Raw genomic sequence first — 19,200 nt, forward strand, 5'->3', positions numbered from 1 at the left:
GACTAAATAGACCATTGTTCCTTGTTCCTCAGCTCTCAGCAGGCATTTCCCGGGCATGAACTAACATTCAGTTCAGTTGCAGGGTGGACCTACAGGAGGTTCCGTCTATAGCTGACCAGGGAACCAGATGCTGTCCTCCCCTTCTCAGGAGCAGCCCAGATTTTGGAGCTTCCCTTCCCTTGGCTTTGGGCAGTGAAAGGACCGCCTCCTGTAACAGGGAATAAGCTGTTACTCTGTGAGCCAGCTTTGTGGAAAAGGGTCTGACTCACCCCTTGGCAGCTCAGAGCTAAGCATGGGGATACTTAGCTTCTTTTGTTTTCAGCTTTGGACCTTAGTAGGAATTTTAGAATACAGGAATCATTCCAGTTGACATCTGCTACAGTGTAATATAATAGAAAACAGCCCTTAGGATTCATCCAAACCAGGTACTACCAATCAGGTACTCTAATAATAGGATTTCAGTAGCTAGATGAAGTTGTTTACAAAATTCCCCTTAGGAAATTTAGGCACAGCGGGGTGCACAGTCCTACTGAGCTTCCTGTTTTGCAATGTATTCTCTCTTAAGCAGAGTATGGCATTCATAATTGTGTGTGTCGTCCCCCCCCCCCCCCCCCCACACACACACACACACTCACTCTTAACCATTAAGATGTAGTGTTTATGCTCTGACTTGTGAGGGTGAGGACCCAGTTAGCCTTGATATTTTTAGAAATGTTAGAAGGAAAATTCCATTGGTAGAAAAATCACTGTCATTTTGAATACATTATAATACAACATATCTGAAGCCTTTAGAGATATGCTATAAACTACCCAATTTGGGGACAGTAGCATTTAAAAAGCTTTGCTGAAGACAATGGAAGAGGGTTGTATTTGAAGGTAAATCTTTGTAATGAAAATCTAAACCCTTTTCACTTTGCTTCCTGTAACAGAATGTACCATGTAGTGTCTCCCCAGTCCATACTAAAGCCTTTACAGAAACCAGTTTCAAGGACTGAGTCTTGGGAAGGAGCTACTGCAGTTATGTTTCACCTTTGGTGTTTCTACAGTTGCTAATTTCAGTTTTAGCCTTAAAAAAAAAAAAAAAAAAAAAGAAAGTCTTGCATAAGAACAATTTCTTGAGTAAGAAGTATTTTTTGTGCTAACATCGGCAGGCCTTCAGTAGAGTAGATGCTGATGTAAAATTCTAGGTTGCCGCTCTTGAGGGTGCCCAGAACACCCTTTTGGAGAAGAGTAATGTGTAATTCTTCTGAGGCTGGTCTTTGCATCACATAATTCTACAGCCAATCTGTGGTAAACAGTCTTGACTAGGGGTTAAGTGCGCCTCTGTCCAGCATCAGTGCTCTCAGTGAGCTCTGATTCTTGGCCTTCATTGATTGAGATGCTTTGTTTCTTTGTGAAAACATTCTTGCTTTGTGAGAGGGAAGACTTTAATTAACCTTAAAAAAAGGCAGTTAATTTTTTGTAGGAAGCTATGCATAAAGGATGTGCAAGGAATATGATTTGGAAGAAAGACTGGAGCGAGTAGAAATATTTTCCTATTTCTAGAAGAAATAGGGAGAGGGAGAGAGAGAAGGAATTAGAATTTGGCAAATTCTGGTTGTTTCAACTGTCAGTGATTTTACCATTTTTACAAATTCTTTAAAAAGAAGGGCCAAAGTTGCCAGGACTGGTTTGGCTCAATGGGTAGAGCATCGGCTTGGGGACTGAAAGGTCCCGGGTTCGATTCCGGTCAAGGGCATGTACCTTGGTTGCAGGCATATCCCCAGTAGGGGGTGTGCAAAAGGCAGCTGATCGATGATTCTCTCTCATCGATGTTTCTAACTCTCTATCTCTCTCCCTTCCTCTCTGTACAAAAATCAATAAATATATTTAAAAAAATCTAAAATTAAAAAAAAAGGGCTAAAATGGTAGTGAATGATATCTTCCTACTATCTCTTCAAGAAATCATTTATTTCAGTTACCTGCTAGTCTAAAACAGAGAAACACGTTTTTCTTACTATAACATACATGTTTTCTCCAAGTTCTGTGATTGGGGGAAAATAATGTCTTCTTACTTTTGCCAACTTTCCCAGTTACCAACAGCATTTAAGATATTAAATAAGAATTAAAATGCATGAAAATGACAGCCTGTGCCATAGCTGGTTTGGCTCAGTGGATAGAGCATCGGACTGTGGAGTGAAGGGTCCTGGTTTGACTCCTGTCAAGGGCACATGCCCGGGTTGCAGGCTTGATCCCTAGTAGTGGGTGTGCAGGAGGCAGCCAGTCAATGATTCTCTCTCATCTTGATGTTTCTCTCTCTCTCTCCCTCTCCGAATCAATAAAAATATATTTAAATAAATAAAACAAAAACCAAACAAATAAAAACCTCAAAAAACAAATGGCAGCCTGTTACCAGGCTCTCTGTTTCTTTTTTAATGATTCAGAGAAGAGGAATTGCGATTTTGGGGGAATGTTGAATAGTATTAGAACACTAATTGCTTCCCAAGAAAGAGAAGTTTTGAATTTGTCTTTTCAAGCTGCAGAATTGATGACTGAAATATTAGGACTCCTACTGAGGTTGTAGAAGTAAAAATTTTTCTACCCACTGATATAATTTTGAATGCTTTCTATGTTATTTATATTTTTAAAAAAATGCTGATATTTATCTCTAGTTGTGTGTTATGGAAATAATTTGAGTTTCCCATTTTAATCTTTTAGGTACGATGTTGATTCAAAGAGCCCCAACTTGTCCAAACATGTAAGTTCATATTTTATGTTTCTTCTGATGATTTAATAACATAAGGCATAATAACATATGCATAGATATTTACGTTGATTTATTAATTTTAAACTTACATACCTATAACCTTCCTGTAAGAATTGTCATAGAAAATAAATGACATTTTAAAGAACCCTAGAATAACATTTAGAAGAGCTTTTTACAGAAAGATACTTCAGTATGTGAAATGGATTGGTCTCATTTACTTTTTTTTCTTTAAAGAAATGATGTCAGTTTCCTGTAATGTTTGAAGTTGGATGAGTTTAGAGTGATGAAATAGTGAGTCTGTGTCTTTTTCGGAAGCTTCACTTCTGAGAGAATGGAAAGTACGTAGGTGGGTGCAGGCAGAGTGATTTACTGTCCCGCTGTCCTTGTAGTTCATTTGTTCAACAATGTTTTCTAAGTATTGTACATCCTCATGCTGTCTCCCAGGCCAGTTCCTGAGGGCACAATATGAGCAACATAGACATAGAGTCTGTCCTCAAGTCACTTACAATCTCTGTTTTCCTGATCTTTCCATTCTTCTGTTGTTAAGAACTGCTCTGCTCACTTGGGAAATTTACAGGTTCAGGGAGCAGGTAAAGAGGCAGAGATGGGAAGGGAGGGAAGAGAGTGGGGCTCTCTGGTTAGTCATTGCTGACCCAGATCAGCTTGTTTATTGACTTGTGGGATTGGGATTAGGCCAGACATAACAGGAAGGGCTAAAGTGGGGGGTGGAAAGAGCATCCTGAAAGGGACTTACCAGGTGCCATGTGACATCTGAGTACAGAGAGAGAATTGTCAGCTGCACCAGGCCTGAGAGGCCAGCTGACCACTGTCCATGCCCAGCGGCTCAGGAGGGTCAGGTTTTCCACTTTTCCATTGCTGTGGGCTGTTACCTAGGCCCGGATATATATGAGGTATGATTACATGTGTTCTCTGATATATATGATTTCCAGTGCAGTCTGGAGAGGAGGAATGTTTTTTTTAGAGAATTGAGGTGACATAAGGGGTGACCCCAAGCTCAGAAACTGATTTGGGGAAACTGGGAGCCTGGTTATGGTGGTAAAAATAATAATTTACTGCTCCTTTCTTTAATGGAAAGAATATTTTATTTATTTTTGTTATGAAGCATAGAACGGATGCATTTGAAGGAAGATTCAAAGAACCGTCTGTTTTAGTGACTTTTCCACAGATTGAAAAAAGCGCTGTAATAAGTTCATCTCTTTTCATAAGTAAAATTCAGTGCATTTGCCATGTCACCTTCTTTCTCCTCATGATAAGATTGATAGCATGTAGCTGGACATTTATGTAAAATACCCATAGCTTTGAATAGGAAGTTTTCTAAATTTCATTGGAAGGATCAGAAAAGGAGCCATGTTTTTTAGGCAAGATTACTTAGTTGCTAGGAAAGAAAATGCATTCACTTAGCTCACATGCAGGTGGTTTATTAAAGGGACTTAGGAACATTTCATGTGATGTGTAACTTGCTTTTATGGAAATAAACTGCAGTAGAAACAGAACAATGGATTGGGACTGAGACAGCTCCTCCCTCTCTCTCTCACTCTCTCTCTCTCTCTCTCTCTCTCTCTCTCTCTCTCTCTCTCTCTCTCTCTCTCTCTCCTTTCTCTTCTCCCTTTTGATCCCTTTCAGGCCACATATTCTTTGCACTGATTTTTCTCCAAGCTTTTGTTTCTCTCTGAAGGTCACATTTCTCTGTTTATCATTGTGCATACAGGGAAAATTACCTCCTTAACTCTGAGTGGATATAGACTTCCAAGGGCCTACTCTCCTGATGTAATTTCTGCATTTTTTGATTAAACTAATCTTCAGAGGGAATGATAGCTGAGCAGTGAAGGACACTCTCATGGGGATGGATAGTTTGAGTGTGAGTGTGAAGGTGGTAACATGCGGTCCTAACCAGCTTAGTTGCCTTGAATTCAGGGCAGAGAGTAGTAGTGAAATAGATAGGTACCTCATATCTGATTAATTGTGTCTTTCTTCAATAGTCAGTAATGTCTAAATATTATTATGTAAGAGATGTCTCTTTTTGAGTTGACTCATTCTTTTATTTTTTTAAACTTATTTTTCAATTGCAGTTGACATATAGTAGTATATTAGTAGTATATATGTGCAACATAGTGATTAGACATTTATATACCTTATGAAGTGATCACCCCAATAAATCGGTACCCACCTGACACCATACATAATTATTAGTCTTATTAATATATTCCCTATGTTGTACTTTACATCCCTGTGACAGTTTTTTTTTTTTCTGTGATCATTTTTTATAATTGGCAATTTGTACTTCTTTTTTGTTATCCTCACCCAAGGATATTTTTCCGTTGACTTTTAGGGAGTGTGGAAGAGAGAGGGAAAGACAGAGAGAAACATTGATGTGAGAGAAACATATCAATTGATTGCTTCCTGCATGAGCCCATTCCAGAGCCAGAGCTGGGAGGAGCCTGCAGCCAAGTGATTTGCCCTTGATCCAATTGAATTTCTGACCCTTTGGTCCATAGACTGATGTTCTATCCACTGAGCCAGACTGGCTAGGGCCAATTTGTACTTCTTAATCCCTTTCACCTTTTCTACCAATTCTCCTACTCCCAGCCCCCATATTGTGATTATCAACTTGTTCTCTGTATCTAGGAGTTTGTTTCTGTTTTTTTTTTTTTTTGTTCATTTATGTTGTATTTTAGATTCCACATATAAGTGATATAAGATATTTTTCTTTTTCTGTCTGATTCATTTCACTTATCATAATATTATTTAAGTCCATCCATATTGCCACAAATGGCAAGATACAATTCTCTTTTTAGCTGAGTAATATGCCATTGTATGTATGCACCACAGCTTCTTTATTGATTCATTTATTGATGGACACTTAGGTTGCTTTCATATCTTGGCTATCTATACTAATAATAAGGTAATATGCAAATTGGTCAGGATACTGTCACAGTAACAACTGATCAGCAGGCTGCGTTCCCAGCAGGTGTGGATGGGCAGGGACTTACAGCTTTGGTGACAGAGGTTGGGGAGGTGGAGCCCGGCAGAGGGTGGCCATGAATGGTGCCAAGCAGAGCCTGCAGGCCAAGCTGAAGCAGCACCTGCAGGCCATCAGTGCTGAGGAGCAGCTGCACCAGTCCCGCCTCCTGTCCCAGAAGGTGTGCGATTGCAGGGACAGCCACGGTGGCGGGCCAGATTGACGTCCTTCTCCCCCCCATGTGCAAATGTCCCCCAGAGTGCAGTCACCCACAAGCATGTGCAACAGTCCCAGACCACCGTGCACTCACATCCCCCCTGCCCCTCCACCATGCTTCCGTCAACCCCGCATGCCTACGTCCCCCACATGATGTGTGCACGTCCCCTCCAGCACGCTCATGTCCTTTGGAGCGTGTCTGGGTGCTCGGGGCAGGTGGCTGTGAGATGACAGTGAGAGGGCGGAATGGTGATGTCCTGTTCCCACAGAGGCCAGTGCGGTAGGTAACCAGATCACCTCCATGGGGCTAATGCAGGTGCTGAGGCGCGGGCAGGTGCAGACAGACACACCTGCTAGGTGCAGGGTGGCCCTCGTTGAGGTGCCTTTAGTCACTGTTGGGAACCCAGAGGCAGTCCATCCTCTCAGTGAAACAGCCGGAGAGTCAGGGCAATTGCAGAGGAGGAATGTGCACTCGGGGTGCTGACACCCATGAACGAAGGCCGCGTTGGCTGAGCCTCGCTCACTGGGGGCCTAGCGCACTCCTGTCAGGCAGCGGGTGACAGGACGAGCTTTTCTGAGTTAATGAGAGAAAACAGTGATTCTCCTGCTGCCGGTGAAGGTGGAAAGCAGAATGGGAGAAATTCAGGGAGTGAGAAAGGTTCCCTATCTGGGGGTTCCAAACCCTCCATTGTTTTCTTTCATCACTGACTATAGATATAAAGGGTGCCTCCCGCCCCCCAAAAATGTATACACATTTTGAATACCTACTAATTCCAATGGGTTTAAGTATGAAAAGAAAGAAACAACAATGGAGCTGTCATCTGTCATCCTAAACCGGCAGCCGGACATCCCCTGAGGGGTCATGGATTGGAGAGGGTGCAGGCCGGGCTGAGGGCCCCCCTCCCCATGCATGGATTTCGTGCACCAGACCTCTAGTTGTAAGTAATGCTGCAGTGAACATAGAGGTGTATATATCTTTTCAAATTACTGTTTTTGAATTTCTTTAGATAAATACCTAGAAGTAGAATTGCTGGGTTATATGGTAATTCTGTTTTTTTAATTTTTTGAGAAACCTTCATACTGTTTTCTATAGTGGATATACCAGTTTACAGTCCCACTAACAGTGCATCAAAGTTCTCTTTTTTCTACATCATCACCAACCCTTGTTTTTATATTGCTTTATTGATGATAGCCATTTTGACAAGTATGAGGTGATATCTTGTGATTTTTATTTGCATTTCTCTAATGATAGTGATCTTGAGTATCTGAAAATGTCTGTTGGTCATCTGTATGTCCTTTTGGGAGAAATGTCTATCCAGGTCCTCTGCCCAATTTTTAATTTGATTATTAGGGATTTTTTTGGTGTTAACTTATATGCGTTACTTATCTAAAATAATAATAATAATAATAATAATAATATGCTAATTAGACTAGACAGACAAATGACCTTCTGGATGTCTTTCCACATGACCTTCAGGATGAAACCGGGGCTGTGAGAACCGAGGAAGCCACGGTGGCTGTGAGGGCTGAGCCCCTTGTATGAATTTTGTGCATTGGGGCTCTAGTATATTTTTAATTTTAACTCATTGTATGTATCATTGGGGAGTGTGTTCTCCCATTCAGTAAGTTGTTTTTGTTTTGTTGATGGTGAATTATGTCTTATAGAAGTCATGAACATACATATCTTTTCAAATATATATGTTTTGTAAAATAGCTTTTTTATTTGCATAAGAAAAGTTTCATGTCTTTCTCACATTCCTGACTGCTTTATCCACATGATATCTCCTTATTACATTCTCATTAGCATCCTTCTTTATAGAACAGAAGGATTTCTAGCAGATCTTTTTCATTCTCCAACTTTATTGCATTCTGGTTTTCATTTCTGCTTAAACTATCTGACATAGGTTACATCAAAACCTAGTGGCCTCCATTCTTTATTTGAAATACTCTTTTGCCTTCCATGAAAATATCTCTTGTGCTTTTCCTAAAACTCTGTGCTTCCTCATTATCTATCATGCTTTAGTTTCTCCTTATTCTCCTATGTTTTACTATTAGTGTTTCTTATGACTTTATTTTAATTTTTTTTTTTTTTTTTAACAGAGAGGAAGGGAGAGGGATAGAGAGCTAGAAACGTCGATGAGAGAGAAACATCGACCAGCTGCCTCCTGCACACCCCCCACCGGGGATGTGCCCGCAACCAATGTACATGCCCTTGCCCGGAATCGAACCCGGGACCTTTCAGTCCACAGACCGATGCTCTACCACTGAGCTAAACCGGCTTCGGCTTATTTTAAATTTTTATCTCATCTTCCTATTCAAGCTCTTCTTGTGAGATCACAATCATTTCCATGATGTATCCCGATGACTCCCAAGTGTCTATCCCCCTGTAACCTCAGCAAAGCCAAGTTCCAACTGCCTGTTACATATTTCCTGTTAGGTATTTTATAGAAGATTAGAACCCATACATATATAATGTATAATCTTATCCATCCCAGTTTTGCTCCTCTGCCTATATTACTTATCCATCCTGATAATCATTGTTAATATAGTAATACTTGGTGGAATTATGTAGTGGAATTCTCAAGTACAGTTGTTTAACATTTCCCTCCCCTTGTGTTTCAGGGTATGTTTTCCTTAACCTTTTTCATTTAGAAAATAAAGCTGTTAGGTCGAAACTTGTATGCATCATCAACTCCTTATTTGTTCATTTGCTTGTTGGTTTGTTTGTTTATTCATTTAGTCATCGATAGTAGTGAGTATGGATGCTATTGACCCATAACGTTTCCCTGGCCTTTATTATGACAAATACATTTTAAATTTCTGAGATGATTCATTTAAAAATGATACATCTAGCTCTTGAACAACCAAGAGTAAAAATAAATAATCAACACATTCAATATTGGCTCATTGAACACCATAACACAGTGTTCTAGGGATCTTTCAAAAGGAACTGAGAACCAAATTGTGTTTGACTGAAAACACATTAAATCTACCTCTGTCTGCCCTAGCCGATTTGGCTCAGTGGATAGAATGTCGGCCTGTGGACTGAAGGGTGTCCTGGGTTCGATTCTGGGCAAGGGCACATGACTAGGTTGTGGGCTTGATCCCCAATAGGGAATGTGCATACGGCAGTCAATCAATGATTTTCTGTCATCATTAATGTTTCTATCTCTCTCTCCTCTTCCTTCCTCTCTGAAGTCAATAAAAAATACGTAAAAAATAAATAAATCCACCTCTATCAAAGTCAGGGATTCTGGAAAAATTATGTCTGGCCATTCCACCCAACGCTGGAGTGCCGCCTTTAGAGAACCGTGGTAGTCCCACCCAGGGGAAATTTTGGAAATCTCTGACAGCCCTGAGTCAATTACAGAAAGTCATCTTTTTGGAAGTATGCTTTCTTGTTCTTGTTGAGTTATCATTTCTTTATGAATCTTATTTCATTTCTTTGCCCGAATGGAAACTGACCACTAACTCTTAACCTCTTCCTTCCCCTGTATTTCAGGGTCAGTCTTCCTTAAGCTGTTTTTGTCTCACATAGTGAGGCATCAGATTCTAATCATTCTTACAAAAACTTGTTTCTCTTCTGTCTTCTATACTTCTATACCTTCTTGCTGTTACTGCCTTAGTTCAGAGTCTCATCATCTTTCTCCTGAAATATTACATAGCCTCCTGTAGATAATTTATCTTATATTTCAATGTTTTCTGTACAGTATTCTCTGTTATTTTTCTTAAATGTATTTAGTAAGCCATACAAATTAGTCGATAGGAGTCTGAGTTTATACATGGATGAATCATGTCAAAACAGGAAAGAAATGTGTTTTTGGGTTGCTACAAGAATATTTTAGAAATTAACATCAAAAGTCCTTCCTTATTTGAACACATCTGAGTACAGATTTTTAGGTATAAGAGCATAGAACTCATTCAACTCAGATGACTCAGAAAGCATTTGGAAGATCAGAGGAACCAATAAACAAGCTAAGTCTATTTCCTGAGAATACAGTTCTTTAAAAGTGTGGCTGTCTACTGGCCAATTTTGCAAAGTGAAATAAAAAGTGAAACCTTTTAGGAAATACTCCTAACTGCCTGGGCCTGCATGTGGAGTACAGGCACTTAGCTTTTACAAAAGGAATTTGATAGCAAGAGAGACTCCTTAACAATAATACAATAGTTTTCTTTTTCTTTCTCATTTCTGATAATTTGAAAGAAACCCATTTCAGAATGATTTATTTGGTTTCTAGAACTTAAAGATCTTGGGTCAAATTCTGAAATTTGGGGTACTACTAGGGAAAATAGAAATATAGAGCTGTACTTCAGATTTCTGACATTGTAAATGAACACTTGGTAAGTTGATAAAGGATCAGTATAAATGTAATTAATACTATTGATAATGCAGAAGTTTTTAGTAGAGAAACATTATGATCCAGGCTGACTTGTAAAATCAGGGACATATTCCTTTAGAGGATTTATCCATTTTAAGATTCTCTGAGGAAATTATTCACTAAAATAGTATCCCCCTCCCACCAAGTGTTATATACTGTGAATAAAATCTGACATTTTGTTCAGCAGCTTTGTTCTCTAAGTTGCTGTTGAACCCACTCATCTTAATGTCATTAGCAGAACTACATGGCATACTTTCATTTGCATAATTGCATCAGCCAAATTATTAATGAAAAGTTTAATAACAGGCCCATAATTGGTGTATCTAAGATTCTGCTTGGTGTTCTGAATTAGATGACAGTGCACTAAATTTTCAGACCCATGAGGCAATCCAAAATCTATGTATCTTTTTGGTTGACCTCTGAAGGTACCCACTAAAATTTTTGTTTTAAATGTGTTTATGGCTCACTGGATTATTTTGGCCACACAACAACAACCTTCAGTTGAGGTGGGTATGCTCTTTACTATATTTTGTTATCTATACAAACCTTCACATGTAGATTGGTTATATTTGAAAATTTTATTTGAAAGTTAATTGCTTGGGTCATGAACTGCATTTTCTCATAGGAAGAGATTTATAAGTGGAGCAAGATTCTTTCATTAGAATAAAGTAACACTTAAATCATAAATCACTGCACTGAATTCCAATGTATAATCATACTATCAGGCAGACAACCCATATATTCTAGACAGCATTCTAGGGTTGAGGAATATAGCAATCAATAAGACAAACATGTCCATGTTCTAAAATAGCTTACATTTTTGGAACTGGATAGGTGGAGTGGGCAGATTTATTCAATAAAAATAAATGTAAATTGATGGTTAATATAATTTCCTTTTCATAGCATTTATATTAATAAGATAGTGATACTGAGAGAAAGTGACTGATGAAACCCATTAACTAGATGCTTAGGTTTCTCTCAACCAGGCAGCAAGGATTCTGTACCAGTTCTCACATTTTAAAGAGAAGGAGGAAACTCCTGAAAATCGAGGGGAAAAGCATTCCAGGCACAAGGAACAGGAGTGCGAAGACCTTGATTCAGGAAAAAGTTTGGAATATTGGTGTGACTGAAAGATAGCTACCATCTTGGAGTATTGTGAATGATGAAGAGAATCTAATCAAAGAGTTTGGAAAGGTACACAGGATTCCGATGATGTGGAAATGTGTAGGCCATGGTTAAAAAGCAAGTTTGGTGGTGGTTGTTCTTTTCATGGATTTCACTGAAGGAGGATGTCATCTAATGTATACATTTAAATCATGACTGGAAGGTGAAGTGGAGAATGGAGTCAGAGGCTCCTCCCACCCCCCCCTGCCCTTAAAATGTTCGTTTACCCATAGCTGGAGCCGTTTCAAGAACACATTCTTGAGAGAGTAATGTGTTGTTAAACTGTTTAGACCACATGTGTCAAACACAAGGCCCGTGGGCCAAATCCAGCCCGCCAGGCCTTGCAATGTGGCCCGCACCGCGCTGTCATCACTGCACTCCGCTGTCAGTTTATGACATTGTCAGTTTATGTCTGTTCAGTAAACTATTCGGTCCGCGATTTAGGCTGGATTTTAGATTTTGGCCCCTTCTCTGATTGAGTTCGACACCCCTAGTTTAGACAGAATACATGACTGAACCCCATTAAAGCCTCTATATAAACTTGAAATTTTGGAGGGTAGAGGTAGCAATCAACTTGTTTTTCTGCTCCCCAAGACAAGTCTGGTGTGTAAATTCACTGGCTTATTAAAACTGTCACTACCAAGCTGGAGTGGTCTGCCTCTTTCTTGGGTCTCTCCTTGTCTTTTGTGTTAGGAGGCAGTGTACAATTTCACCCAGGGAACTCCCATAATTGGGAACCAACAGAGACTGATGCAGAATGGGTAGGTGCACATGTGGTAAGAAAGGATCTGATTTGGAATATATTTTGTGGTAAGAAAGGATCAGGTTTGGAATATATTTTGTTGTGTTTTCTTTTTTTTTTTTTTAAATCAATCTTTATTGTTCATATTATTACAAAGGTTCCTCATTTCTTCCCCCCTCCACCAGGTTCCCACCCCACCCTCCGCCCCCTCCCCATCCCCCATTGTCCTCATCCATAGGTGCACAGTTTATGTTCAGTCTCTTCCTCCCTCCCTTTCCCCGATAGTAAATCCCTTTTCAGATAGTAAATCAGTTACTTAGCATTTTCTCATATCAATAATACTTCCACATGCCCAATGACACGCTTCACACAAAAGACATTTCCAAATAGGTCCACCAGCCTCATCCAGGCCCCACCCAAGGCACTCACAGATCAACACCCCAGCGCTATACTAACTCAACACATCCAGATCTAAGCCTTCATCACTTGATTCAGCAGACCCTCAAGTTCCCGCAAAAGTTTCCAGCCATGTCTGAGAGGCAGCCGTGGGGCAGGGGCAGGCGAGGAGCGAGCTGTTCTGGGCCTGGCTGCTCCGGGCCTGGCCTCTGTTGCTCTGGTTCATTCCACAACGAACTGCCGCTCCTGACCTAGTTGCTCTGGACTTGGCTGCTGCTGCTCCGGGCCTGGCCGCACCCGACCCGGCTGCTCTGGGCCCGGCTGCCCCGGGCCCGGCCGCTCCGAACCTGGCTGCTCCCGGCCTGGATACTCCGGGCTTGGCTACTGCAGTTCTGGGCCTGGCTGCTCCCAACCCGGATGCTCTGGGCCCGGCTTCTCCGGGCCCGGCCACTCTGGGTCTGGGTATTCCTGGACTGGCCACCCTGGGCTTGGCCGCCTCTGCCTCAGGCCTGGCTGCCACTGCCCCCAGTCTGGCTGCTCCAGTGCTGGCCGTTGCTGCTCTGGGGCCTGGCCGTTGCTGCTCCGGGCCCGGCTGCCACTGCCTTGTGCCTGGCCACTCTAGGCTTGGCCGCCGCTGTTCCAACATTCTGTCCTTTTTTTTTTTTTAAACGCATTAATGTTGCAATGTTGGCTGGTGAGTTGAGTTCTGACTTAGTCTTTGATTTTTCAAGATCTTCTTTGTATTCTTTCTTAAGTAATTTTACTATCTTTTGCTCTCACTTGATTTCTTCACATTGAGAACTTCTTTGGTTTCTTCCTCCTTGTCCTGGGAGCTCAGCAGGTTGGCCTGTGGCACCCCTTTGTTCTCTGCGGGCTCCTGCGCTGCTTCAGCCTGTTGTCGGGGTCAGCGCTGCCCAGGAAGCAGCCCCTGGCCTCGGCTCCGTTGCCTGCGCTCAGTGGTCGAAGGCTCAGGGGCACCTCCCCCCCCCCCCCCCGGGGGCCCTGTCGCCTGGCTCCTTGCTGGTGCCCGGTTGGCCGGTGTCCGGCAGGGGCTCCTGCTCTTCATCAAGATCCTCCAGTCTGGAGCTTTTTTTTCTCCTTCCCGTTAGGGGAGTCTAGCATCAGAGTCAACAGACTGTCTTCTGCGCGCAATGTGCGCGACTCTGGGGGCTCTGCTTTTCGCTGCTCCCCCAGGATTCCACCTCACAGCCCCGTCTCCCTCTGCTTGCGCCTGGGTCCCCAGGGATTGGCCTAGAACTGGAGTTCAGGGCAGTCGGGAGTGGGGCTCAGCACCGCCGGAGATTTTGTTTCTTCCCGCCAGGGCAATACAGCATCAGAGTCAACATTCTGTCCTCTGCATGCATTGTGCACGTCTGCGTTCAGGGTGTGCGACTCTGGGGGCTCCGCTTTTCGCCGCTCCCCTGGGAGTCCTCCTCACAGCCCCGTCTCCCCCTGCCTGAGCCTGGGTCCCCAGAATCTGGCCTAGGACTGGGGTTCAGAGCAGTCGAAACTGAGGCCCAACACGGCCGGGGCTCCTGTTTCCTTCCCTCCAGGGCAATCCCGCATCAGAGTCAACATTCCTTCCCTTGCAAGCAATGTGCGTGACTCCAGGGGCTCGGCCTTTCGCAGCTCTCCCAGGACTCCACCTCACAGCCCCGTTTCCCTCTGCTTGAGCTTGGGTCCCCAGGGATTGGCCCGGAACTGGGGTCGGGGCGGTCGGGAGTGGGGCTCAGCACTGCCGGAGGCTTTGTTTCTTCCCGCTAGGGTAATCCAGCATCAGAGTCAACATTCAGTCCTCTGTGCGAAATGTGCGCATGACTCCAGGGGCCCTGCTTTTCGCTGCTCCCCTGGGATTCCACCTCACAGCCCCGTCTCCCCCTGCCGGAGCCTGGGACCGCAGGGTCTGGCCCATAACTGGGGCTCAGCGCTGCTGGTTCGGGGATTCAGCCCAGGCTGGGGGTTTTATTTCTTTCCTGCTAGGTAATGCCAGGCAGCACCCAGCCCTCTCCTCCTCTCTGGCTGCATCCTCTCTGTGCGTGTGTGCGGGCGCGCAGCATGTCTCCGTACCTTAGGCTTTTTTTCAACTCCTCTGATTTTCCTTCTGGTTTTCTCTTTCCTTCTTGTAGAATTTTCAGTCAGTCGACTACCTGTAGCTCTGGGCAATGTCCACTCTACATTTTAGTTGTATTCCATTGAAATTGTTGTGTGCTGCTGCGGTTAGATGTCTACCCGAGCAGCCATCTTGGATCCTTCTCTCTATTTTGTTGTGTTTTCTGATGAATTAGATACCGTGTTTCCCCGAAAATAAGACATCCTCCAAAAATAAGACCTAGTGCATGGAAAGATAAGACATCCCCTGAAAATAAGACCTAGCGCAACTTTGGGAGAAAAAATTAATATAAGACACTGTTTTATTTTCAGGGAAACAGGGTAGCATGTGTAGAGATAAGAGAAGTAAGTGTTACACCCAGATTTCGTGATCCCCAAGGACCACCAGGGAGCTGAGTCTGATGCAATTGCAGAAAGCCTGAATTTCATGCTAGCATGGGCTCTGTCCCACCAATGAGGACAGTGTGGAGGAAGAGAGAGAAAGGCCGAACTTCAACAGGTCAAGGGGTTTTATAGGGGTGGTGATGTCACTGCTTTGGTTGACCCTGATTAGTTGGGTGATGGCTAGGGTCCAGTTACAAAATGGAGGATAGCTCTGCCCTGCTCCACCCTGCCCCACAGTACAAAATGGAGTCAGGAGTTAGCCTCACCCCGCCCTGCCCTCTCATAAGAACGACTACTAGATTAATGGTGAGAGCATCTGGATAAATGGTGTTACAGTTTTGTGTTTTTTTTTTTTTTTTGCAGTGTGGTCCATTGGGAAGGAAGTGATTAAGATGATGGAAGTGAGCATAGTGAAATCAGTGGTTAGGGCAGATTTATATTGTTTGAGATTCCAATAGAATCCAACTGAAGATACTGATGAGGCCATGTCTGGGGACTAGAGATATAGACTTGGGACCCATCAGCCTATAAAATTGAACTCAATAAAGTTATCGAATAAAATTATAAATGGAGAAGAGGGGAGGATAAAGTCTTGGGGGAATGTCAGCACTTAGAACTTTGGTGGAAGATTACAAAATTATCATCTTAAAAGGCGGGGGAGGAATGTCACTTTCCAGTTCAAACTCTCCAATTGCTTTCCTCTAAACCTACAATGGAATTCATGGTCTATCATGGGCGCTCACTTCCCTCCTCTCCTTTCATTCTCTTTTTTGCTCATTCTCCACTAGACCCACTGTCTCTCCTGCATTTCCTTGAACACCCCAAGTATATTCTTATCTCTGGGCATTTGTTCTTGCTTTTTCTCCTACCTTGAATGCTTTTATCCCCAATATTCACCTGGTTCTCTCCCTCACATTGTTCAGATTTCTATTAAATTGTTACTGAGAGCATTGTCTGACTGCCTCGTATCCTCTGATGACTTTTCAATAGTAACTTTCTTTTTCTATGTAGCATGCTGTTTGGTCTTTATTAGATGATAAGAGCTAGCCTTATAAGTTGTATTCAAGCTAAAGAATTGATAACTGATATTCTATTAGAGGATTTTGTTTCCATTTGCATTTTCAGTAGGGTCTTGTAGATCTCTCTTAGACTTTGAGACAGAGATAGGGCCTTATAGTAACGGCAAAATGTGACATGTTTTTTCTACTAAAATATTGAATCCAATTATTTCATATTAAGGTTGTATTATTCCCCAGACAATATATACATGTGCTAACAACCATTTAAGATGGCAGGAGTTATTATTAAAGTAAAGAATCATCTTTTTTGATTATTATAAATTGTTGCCATAATATAACAAAGTCACATCTTTATCTTTTATAGTTGATCTGATTAGTATGAATTAATTAAATACAAAGTAAGTCAGCAATATTAGCAAGGAGTGCAAGAAATAAAATAGTAGTAGATAATGTCAACAATAAAATTTAAAAGGCAGTGCAAACTTTCCTCAACAATATTTTTTTTCTTACTTGTTTAAAATATTGTAAAGACATTTTGTAGAACATATCCTCTCTTGCTCTTACTGGTATAGTATGACTGTGTTTAGAATCAGTATAATGAACACAAGGCAGAAGGAATTAATGGAAGCAAATCATGACTCTAATAAAGAAATTGATTAACTCCTGGTGGGGTCCATAGGCCTGACCAGCAATCGGCTGATTGGGGCCTGGCCAGTCAGGGCTGGGCCAGAGAGGAGTTGACTGTCACTGTGCCAGGCACAGAGGAACGGATGCCTGATGCTGACTCTGCCATCATTGGTGCCCCGCCACCACGCTGTTTCCTCTCTTGCCCCTTTCCTCCTTCCTTCACTGCCATGCTGTCACCACATTGGATAGGTGGCAGGCCCATGTGAGCCTGCCAGTCGCGGGGGGGGGGGGGGGGGGGAGGGAGGAGAGGAGAGGAGAGGTTGAAAGAGATTGATTGGCCACCAGCCTGAGAAGGGAGCCAGCCCTTGGCCCCCCTGGGAAAAAGACCGCCTCTGCTGCCACCCACCTCTGGTTCCCTGTCCCAGCCCCGGGCTGGAGGAGGGAAGGCGGGAAGTTGGCCAGCTGGGGGAGGTTGGCTGTCGGAGTGCACTGACCACCAGGGGGCAGTTCCTACATTGAGCGTCTGGCTCCTGGTGGTCAGTACATGTCATAGCAACTGGTCATTCCTGTCATTTAGGTTTTATATAGAAAGATACTAGTTAACATATAAGATAAAGTTGGTGTATAAGACACATTCAGATTTTAATATTTATTTATTTATATTTTTATTAATTTCAGAGAGGAAGGGAGAGGGAGAGAAATATAAAAACATCAATGATGAAAGAAAAAGTCATTGATCGGCTGCCTCCTGCAATGGGGGATCTGGCAGCAACCCATGGATGTGCCCTGGTTGGGAATTGAACCATGACCTCTTGGTTGATGCTCAACCACTGAGCCATGCCGCCCAGGCCAGGTTTTATATTGACACTCACTCAAAATAAACATTTGTTTTGACCATGGGTGTAAAGTAGTTTTAGAAAAGAAGTATATCATTTTATTCAGACAGTTGTAGTTTATCTCCAGTACTGGCATCTAATAGTAAGTGATGCATTTTGAGTATATAATAATATTCTTTTAACTCCAGGAAATAGGGAGTAGAAGGGAGGAATATATTTCTTAGACACTAAGCAAGTTTTAAGCCTCTGTTCTAAGTGCTTTGCATATATTATCTTATTTAGTCCTCCCAACAATATAATAAGTAGGTATTATTTATTATGTCTATTTTATAGAGTAGGATACTGAGGCATAGAGACATTAGTAAATGGTCAGCCAGAATATAAACACAGGTAATACAGTATAGAGCCTCACAGTTCTCACTGATAAAGAGTGCTATACTTCTTTGCTATGTGAAAAAATAAATGTATGTAAAAGATCTTTTTTAAAAGAACATATAAGAGTCATTTAAACTGCTAACTAGTAAGTGAGCAAAGAGACCAACAAACAACACCAGCCTGCAGATGGATTGGAGAAAGCTGCAATATGCTCATTAGTTTGGGGGGACCCAGGCCTGCAGGGGAGAGCAATTGTGGAGGACCAGGCCTGCAGAAGAGGGCAGTTTGGGGGGACCAGGCCTGCAGGAGAGGGTAGTTTGAGGGGGACCAAGCCTGCAGAGGAGGGCAGTTGGGTGTATCAGGATTGTAGGGGAGGGCAATTAGAGGTGACCAGGCCAGCAGGGAGGGCATTTAGGGGTAACCAGACCAGGAGAGAAGGGCAGTTGGGGGTGGCCAGGCCTGCAGGGGAGGACAGTTAGGGCAACTAGACTGGTAGGGGAGGGCAGTTAGGGGTTACCAGGTCACCAGGGAAGGGCAGTTAGGGGCAATCGGGCTGACCAGAGAGCTGTTAGGTGTCGATCAGGCTGGCAGTGGAGTGGTTAGGGGGTGATCAGGCTGGCAGGCAGAAGCGGTTAGGGCCAATCAGGCAGAGGCAGGCAAGCGGTTGTCGGGAGCCAGCAGTCCTGGATTGTGAGAGGGATGTCCAACCACCAGTTTAGGCCCAATCCCTGTGGGTTGGACATCCATCAAGGGGTCTCAGATTGGAGAGGGTGCAGGCTGGGCTGAGGGATACCTTCTGCCCCCTATGCATGAATGGGCCTCTAGTGTTAATAATAAAACTAGATTATATTGGTATTAGAGTAATCCAAACAATCCCTCTGATTTGCTAACATTTCTAACTACCTATGCATGCAAAACTCATATTATTGTTATCATGCTTTGCATTGTTGTGCTCTAGGCCTCTTGTCTCCTCCACTTCTCATAGCCATGTCTTTCAGTTTAACCAGCATATTGGATTCAGGGTTACATTTGGATACTTTTTACAGAGTGACAGAATGCATCCTATATGTAATAACAATATGGTTTATGTACATTTAAGCTAATTTCAAAACTAAGTTCTATCTGTGTATTATTTAGATTATAAAGTGCAAATTAACAAACATTTATTGATCACATGGTCAGTTTGGGAAAAGCACAAGAGTTAATGGCATTGAATACATTGAAATA

General features: G+C 42.7%; 1 protein-coding gene across 1 annotated transcript in view; it reads left to right on the forward strand.

Moving 5' to 3' along the window:
- Positions 1 to 19,200, forward strand: part of CPNE8 (copine 8) — a 181,491-nt gene that overhangs the window by 50,039 nt on the left and 112,252 nt on the right. The window contains exon 5 of the mRNA XM_084877878.1: positions 2,698 to 2,737. Coding sequence (XP_084734004.1) covers positions 2,698 to 2,737 — 40 coding nt within the window. The remainder of the gene's footprint in view (positions 1 to 2,697; positions 2,738 to 19,200) is intronic.

The sequence above is a fragment of the Pipistrellus hanaki genome, assembly GCF_964339955.1.
Source record: "Pipistrellus hanaki genome assembly, chromosome: 3".
Lineage (NCBI taxonomy): Eukaryota > Metazoa > Chordata > Mammalia > Chiroptera > Vespertilionidae > Pipistrellus > Pipistrellus hanaki.